At 29.6% G+C, this 8,819-nt stretch overlaps 1 protein-coding gene across 1 annotated transcript; it reads left to right on the top strand.

The window, feature by feature from the left end:
* Positions 1-5,712, top strand: LOC111623226 (solute carrier family 15 member 1-like). Its single transcript, XM_023365722.1, has 6 exons — positions 1-34; positions 125-165; positions 277-358; positions 4,438-4,579; positions 4,750-4,833; positions 5,688-5,712. Exons 1-6 carry the CDS (start codon positions 1-3, stop codon positions 5,710-5,712), a joined length of 408 nt encoding a protein of 135 aa, XP_023221490.1.
* Positions 5,713-8,819: the final 3,107 nt, after the last annotated feature.

Genomic DNA, 8,819 nt, shown 5'->3' with positions numbered 1-8,819 from the left:
ATGCAGCAACTCGAAAGAGCAAAATCAGACGAAGGTTGGTGACATAAATTTCTTATTGTTACTAATAATAATAATTTAATGTATTTGAAGCATTTTTCGTATAATTTTAAAACATTATTTTTAGTTACTCCTTTGTTACCTTGTAAAGAAACAGTTACAACACAGGTGAGTAGGCCCATACATTAATAATAATTATGGAATGTTATGTTCAAATTAATCATAAATGACACAATCTGGTTCTAATTAAAGTTCTTAATTCATTTTTTTTATCTATAGAAAGAAAAATCTTCGTTTAAAGCAGTATTTAATATCTTACTAAACGAGTTTTGCCAGAGGTTTTCTTATTTCAGTTTACAAAGTATGATTTCTTTCATTAACTATAGTTATTTCTTAATTATGAATTATTTGTGATAACTAATTTATGTTCGGTTACGTTTGATAATTACAGAACAATTATGTTCACCGAAATTAATTTAATTGTAAAACAGTAAATTTATTTAAAATTAAAAAAACAGAAACATATAAAATACATTTACTGTTTAAAGTCGTCTTTCTTGTCATATTCACTATTTGATGGAATTATAGCAGGAATGTTTATTTATTAGTTATTTACTTCGTTAATTTAAATTAATCTCGTATAACGTTTATTAAAATTAGAAATAATTCAAAAGATCTACTATTAGATCGACATGTATGACTTCATCTTTATCTAGTAGAAGGTTACAAAGATTATGCATTGAAACCTTCTAAAAGAATCTTCAATTTAAAATTGTTGCACTTCGTGTATTTTCTGCATACTTTTTACTTCACATACAAATAGAGGAACGTTAAAATATACACGAAGACATTAATTTTATAATTAATTATTAAAGTATTACTGTCAAAATTAGAAACCCTTATAAATCCCCCACATTCTGATTAATCGTCCCATCACTATTATTTATAAAATTATTAGGTAATAATTTTATAAATAGATCTTATCTGTGTTGTCGCAATATGAAAAGCATTCATAAAGGTATGATAGTATGTGATTAGTAAAACATATACTAGTAATATTTATGATTTTGAAATTATAAATAACATTATTAAAATGTAATTATGGCATACACCTAACCAACGCTTGAAATACAGTAAAATTTTACTGGATATTGTAATTGTTGTGACATTTCGGCGATACGCAATGAAAGATTTACAACGTCGTTTTTGGTATAGAGCCGGGGTGGCTAAGCTCCTTGATAGTCCGAGCCATTTTTCAAAATTTGAAATTTTTCGCGAGCCTCAATTAAATACGTATTAAAAAGGTATGCAAAAAATTCCAGATTACAAATTATATCCGTAGCAAGAGTGATACAAATTGTTTCCTCCAGAACACGATGTCAACTGTCCATTGCAATGACAGTTTACAAATTCAAAATCGATCTGGAGTCGGTCGATAACGGACGATTACGCCACTGTTTATGTTCGTTCGCGCAGTTTTCGATGAGTCATATCATTCTTAACTTGGACGGAAATGAAATTTGTTACAACGTTGCACTTAGTCTTTCATATTTGTTGTTAGTAATTTAAAAGACATTTTGAAACATACAAACGATAATAATTTTTTAAAATATAATAACACAAAAATGAAAAGGGATCTCGGGTACATTTATCGAGAGCCACAAATAATCTTTCAAAGAGCCGCATGTGGCTCGCGAGCCGCAGGTTGGCCACCCCTGGTATAGAGAGAGAAATCAGAAATGTCTCTTACAGGAAGAAGGAAGAAGTTATTTATTAACTTGTAGCGTAACTGGTTACATTATTTTAAAATAAGTGTTCAAAGTTACATTCGCTTAGTGTGGAACAAGCGGCTGCCCGTAGCAGAACACTCATTTGTAACTTTGCAGCATGTTAGGTGTTATGGTACTGATGGCCGCGTGCATGGCAGCCACTAGGAATTGCTGAAAGTCAACTGACTGTCTATAAAGAAATGCTTTGGGAACTCCCATAAGAAGTCTACAGGATTTAAATTCGGTGATCAAGCAAGCTGTGTGACCGGATCACCACAGGAAGCCTTAAAGAATAATTTGTTTGATGTCTTAAGGGCTAAAATTTCGAATGACTGAAAGTGACGTCATAAACAGTTTGACGCGAATATCGTGGAGTCTCATATCAAATCGAAAAAAAGATAATACTTTTCCCGGTTGGTTTTAGACAAGAAATCCCGTGGTACGATTAATCAATAATCAATAATCCTGTACGATTATTGTGCGGTCGGTTCTGTTCACCCTATATATATATTTTTTTTTTCATTGTTAACTTTCTCCGTCCTATGCGCATTAAGAGGCCATTTTAAATATCCATTGTGGTACCACACAATGTAGCTGCAGGGGTTATAAAAGACGGGGCCCGACATACCCATAAAAAATTAAACCATGGAATTGCGACCGTGCCAGCGAGAGAAAAACCCATTAAGGATTTTTCTCGCGCTGGATTCGATTTCGGCTCCACCAAAGCTGTAGGTTGACGCTTTAAATTGGCCCATTCATTCAACCGTCATTTGTTGGCAAAATGTATGGGATAAAAACATTTGCCAAAATTTCTGAACATTTTATGTTTTATTTTGTATTCAAGTTCATAACATAAAAATAACTTTTATTTTCAATTACATAAATGTTCGTAATTAAACAAACGTTACCAATATTTACACAAACGAGATAAATAATGATAATAACATTGATGTTAAATTATTTTATCTCTTACTTCTTGTTGACCGATAGCAATAAAAAGATAACGTTGATAATTTTCAAAATAACATGTTATCCCAGTTAAATGGCCTAATTTCTTCATTTCAAAACTTTTATCTGTTTAATTGATTATATAAAGAAACATAACACGAATCCAGCAAATATTTATTGTGACATTGTCGCAATGCTGGGCAGCAAATTTTTTGCCACATTGTTAATTTATTTAATTTAAAATATATGCTCTCCATCTCTAATTAGTATTGTAATGTCTTGTCCTTGTACATCATATTTTCCCGCTAGCAATGGAGCAGTGCCGGTCATCTACCTAACTCCTTTCAGGGATAAATTTTTGTATTGAAATAACGTTCCTAATGTTCTTGAAAGCATGATTTTTAGAAATTTCAGATTTAAATCTATAAATTTTTCGTTTCATATGTGATTGACGATATAGAAACACTGTTCGACAATACATTAATCTACTATTAATTGAAAATATAGGAAATATAAAATTCGTAGCACTAGACCTTGGTTCAGCATTGTTTAAAGTTTCTACACGTAATATATCTGCATATGAATAACTTTTTAATTCATTAATTTGATTTGAATATCAGTTTCCTATCGAAGATCTATCTCATTAATCAGTATAAGATATTGGTTGATTGTTGACTGTGAATGGGAATCTGCTTGTGGAATGTAACGAAGAGTAATACGTGGCAGAAATTTCGATAATATTAATTCTGAGATTTCTTTTCTCCAGTTTCTTAAAATCATGTAGTATAAATAGATCATTATTAATGAGTTTAATATAGTTGGCATATAAGTTTGTTGTTAAGTTTGTTTATGGAGCTACGTTGCTGGCCTAATAAAATGCAACATTATGATGGACTATAGATACTGCAACAATTAAAGCTTTCTTCGTGGTGTTGCATTTTGTTTGGCCAGCAGTGTATTTGTATTTGCAATAAGATAGCCCATCAGCAACTGAATGGCTATAACTGCAGAAAATATTTATTTGATGTTTTAAGTTAGATAGTAAAATATATTGTTTTAAAAATAAATTAAAATTCGGGCTTAAAATTTGAATATTGAGTTGACTAACATCATTTTGCATTTTTGTTAGGTTAAAATCTTCACGTTCAATGACTAAGAAATTTCTAGACACTTTTAAATACTGTACAGAGTGAATCAGAAAGATGACTACATGTTTATTCTTACGTTATTCTGACACTGAGTGAAACTAGTGAAACATGATATTGATATCATGTTTCACTAGTTTTAGCAGTCCAGTGGTTTTCATAATGAATTTCCGTTTGTTATAAATATAACTTGCTGGTTTACGCTTAATGCCACCTTCTCTTTGATTGTTGAGTTGCCTATATTTACGAAAAATCAAATTTTTTTTAGTATACTAAAAATGTCATAAGCAAAATATAATAGCATCTACGTCCTATATATAGAAGTATTCCTGCCACGTTTCAAAATTCTTGGTCCTTGGGCGCCTGCAAACTGCAACCTCCACACACATAATTATATATCGCTACATGCAGAATGTTGATCCTGTTTTTTATTTGTTTATATGTTTTTGGAACCAATAATTGAATAGTAATACGGGAAGTCAAAATTTAATAAATTTCTTCAATACCTCTTCTCTGTTACTTTAACAGTCAGGAAAATAATATTGTATAATTATAATTTATGTTTGTATTTTATTTAGGTACTCTTATTTTATATTTGACACAAGAACTCTTATATAAGGATGACATCGCGACGATTATATTTCACACTTACCTAATGGTATGCTTTTTTACACCATTATTTGGCGGATTAATATCTGACTTATTGTTGGGAACATTCAAGTATGTGTTTAATTTTATGTTCTATAACGAATATTTTAATGTAATATTGTACTAACTTAAGTAAAGATTACCTCAAGTACTTTAAGTAGCATTTATTTATTTTGCTGTAATCACAGCTTTTGATTTTTTAATTAATCAAATTTATAATGAATTTATATTTAATTTAACAGAACAATACTCTACTTGTCCCTGATTTACATTGGAGGAAATATATTAATTACCATAGCTTCTATTCCAAATTTTATACCTATGCGGTATGATCATTTTTATAAAACTTTAATATTGCATATATATTTAAGATATCAATATATCTCAACTTTAATAAAAACTTTCCTTTTTTGTTTGTAAAGGTATAATATAAGTTAATTAAGTTAGAGTACAAAATTTTCTTCTAATAGCATTAATTAATAATAAACTTAGATTAAAATAAAATCGAATTGCAAGAAAATTCTGTACTTTTCTCTCTTCGAGCAGTACAGTAAGCATGATCGGTCTAGTTATAATATCTACTACAATAGGAGGAATTAAACCTTGTTCAACTACTTTTGGAGGAGATCAATTTCAAATTTCTCAGGTACATTTTATACTTTAATTAATATTATCATTTCATTATATTGTATTTTTTAAAATGTTACTCAGCGTGTTTGCAAGATAAAATATACTTTTGATATTTTTCATATTTTAATTTGCCTTTTATATTTAAAATAATTTATATCTGTTATTTCTAATTTATCTTATAGTGTAGTATAACTTCATTGTAAAATTTATTTTGACCTAAATCAATTAATGTTTAAAATGAAATAAATACTTCTTCCTTGCTATCGAACTTTTTTATTATATTCAACATAATTTTTGTTACAAGATACACATTAGTAACAAATTCATTACAGTAAAATCTCGTTAAATCAAAGTTTAAGGAATAGAAAACGCCTCAGAATGATTATAAAGTTTATGGGCTTTTGAATGCATTGTCAAGAGGCTCTCGTGTATTCAAATGAGAACGCCAGTAACATTCTGTATCAGTAAAAAATATCCATACGAGGTTGTAATGGCATGATGTGTTTGAATTGAGCCATAATGATTATTTAACTTAATTGTCTCTATTTAGTGTGAATAGAGACAATGAAGATTAATGGAGGACTTATCAAAGGGCAGAGAGTATACAGAAAAATACGTTTGACTTAATAAGTTAGAATTATATGAAAAAATACTACATGCTATGTCCGGACTGGTAAAGAGCTTCGTGTTAACGCAATTCGACTTAGCAAAATTTTTCAGTATTTGTTAAAACGAAGAAATTATTCTTTTAAATAATTTTCAAATTGTACAAAAATGAAAAAACTGACAGATAAACATTTTAAAAAATCCAGTATCAAGTTGCGTAATTATCTCTGGATGTTAAAAAATAACTTTTACAGTATATTTTGAATTATGATAAATAAAATTGTGTGTCGCGCCATCTGTTATCACATTTTGTTATTAAATATGTATTATAAAATGTCAATAAGCTTAATTTTGAGGCAGTGATGAGATTCATAAAAAATTGTAAATGCTAACAATGAATAACATCATTAAGCCTGACTCCTCTCGAGATACGACATATGACAGCCTTTTATCTTCTCGCTCCCTCGACATTTAACTATTAAAATTTAATAGCAACAATTTCTCTTATACACAAGCTAACACANTATTTTAATAATTTTTTTAATTTATATTATACTTAGAAGAGATAAGATTAAATTACGACAGTATATTTTTATGAAAATTATTAGCTAAATGTTTCAATAATTCATTCGCATTTACGTTAATTAAATACTATTAATTATTTGTTTCGTCTTTTTATTCGGGTCAATTATTATAGACAGTGGCGCGTGTGGTGGCCGCAAATTGGCAATGCAATTGTCTATTCACACGAACGGAAGTTGCATTTTTTAGAAAAATATGTAGTCTAATGATGAGTTTTAAAAGTGCGATTCTGATTTTGTATGAACATACAAAATCAGAATCGCACTTTTTATTACGGAGGTTGAGACAAGAGGACATATTTATTACGGAGGTTGAGAAAGGCCACGTATTCGACAGACTTCATTCTTCAAAAAATACATATATTGTAAGGTCTCTTTTTATGCGGATTATTCTTATGCGATTTTGAAGTTGTGCGGTTTGTATTTCATCCAAAAATTTCTTGGACAAACATACATATAGGCTTGTTTAAGAAGCCCTCGTATAGACCGTCTCCAAAAATCGTGGAACACTCAAAGCTCACTCCATTTGTTTCACTGTCATATAACGTTTATGGATGTAAAGGACAGCTAGATCTACCTTAATCGCTTTAGTTCCAAGCAATTTTTTATATAAATGTAATTAATGAAAACTGAAAAAAACGAAAGAAATGCGTTAATTTTGAAGAAAAAGCTTCAAAGTTTAACTTCCTTTGTCTCGCCCTTCTGTGAAATTTCACACCGATGAGTCATTATTTACACAGCTGGAGTTGGATTTCCCGGAATTCCTCATATACGTGTGGGGAGGACAAGGGTTTAAATAGGGTGACTATGACCGACACGTATATTTTTAAATATTTTNTTAATTTGCCTTTTATATTTAAAATAATTTATATCTGTTATTTCTAATTTATCTTATAGTGTAGTATAACTTCATTGTAAAATTTATTTTGACCTAAATCAATTAATGTTTAAAATGAAATAAATACTTCTTCCTTGCTATCGAACTTTTTTATTATATTCAACATAATTTTTGTTACAAGATACACATTAGTAACAAATTCATTACAGTAAAATCTCGTGAAATCAAAGTTTAAGGAATAGAAAAAGCCTCAGAATGATTATAAAGTTTATGGGCTTTTGAATGCATTGTCAAGAGTCTCTCGTGTATTCCAATGAGAACGCCAGTAACATTCTGCATCGGTAAAAAATATCCATACGAGGTTGTAATGGCATCATGTGTTTGAATTGAGCCATAATGATTATTTAACTTAATTGTCTCTATTTAGTGTGAATAGAGACAATGAAGATTAATGGAGGACTTATCAAAGGGCAGAGAGTATACAGAAAAATACGTTTGACATAACAAGTCAGAATTATATGAAAAAATACTACATGCTATGTCCGGACTGGTAGAGAGCTTCGTGTTAACGCAATTCGACTTAGCAAAATTTTTCAGTATTTGTTAAAACGAAGAAATTATTCTTTTAAATAATTTTCAAATTGTACAAAAATGAAAAAACTGACAGATAAACATTTTAAAAAATCCAGTATCAAGTTGCGTAATTATCTCTGGATGTTAAAAAATAACTTTTACAGTATATTTTGAATTATGATAAATAAAATTGTGTGTCGCGCCATCTGTTATCACATTTTGTTATTAAATATGTATTATAAAATGTCAATAAGCTTAATTTTGAGGCAGTGATGAGATTCATAAAAAATTGTAAATGCTAACAATGAATAACATCATTAAGCCTGACTCCTCTCGAGATACGACATATGACAGCCTTTTATCTTCTCGCTCCCTCGACATTTAACTATTAAAATTTAATAGCAACAATTTCTCTTATACACAGGCTAACACACAAACATAGGCATTCATGAAGTTTTTTTTTTACTTTTCGAGTTTTCGGGGTCTGAAAACATGTACATTTGCAAAAAAAATAGGTGAAATTTGGCACAATTCCAATACTCTTTTGTATATACCGGTACATACAAAACAGCCAGGAAAGTAAGGTAAGACCAAAAACATATATATGTTACCGCTAAAGCTCGAAATCCGTTAATGTGCACATTACCTGGCTAATTTGCACATTAACTAGGATGATCCGTTAAAGTTGCTAAAATTGTTTTATTTCTCAAATTACCTAGGTAATGTGCAGAGTATCTAGGTAATCTGCACATTACCTACTAGGCACTCGGTAAAGTGAAAATAAGATTTTCGCTGGAACAACAGCAACGTTTCTGTACGCTTAAATTAACATAATGTTGTTTATTTAATTTTCAATATCTAAAGAATCAAGTTAATACAATCAAACAATCAACAAATTAGTTGATTGAATCAATCATCAATCAATTAAAAAACTTTAATACGAAAATCAAACAGTTAAAATATTATTACTATTAGGGAAATGAATTTGCAAAACATATGATAAAATTGTACTTACTTATTAGTGCAATCTAAAGATTGGTGACACTTTGAATTACGTAGCAATTGGTTTTTGCGACAAGCACGC

The sequence above is a fragment of the Centruroides sculpturatus genome, unplaced genomic scaffold (genome assembly GCF_000671375.1).
Source record: "Centruroides sculpturatus isolate CEXI.00-Female unplaced genomic scaffold, Cexi_2.0 scaffold8, whole genome shotgun sequence".
Classification (NCBI taxonomy): Eukaryota; Metazoa; Arthropoda; class Arachnida; order Scorpiones; family Buthidae; genus Centruroides; species Centruroides sculpturatus.
This window is presented reverse-complemented; position numbering and strand designations above follow the sequence as displayed.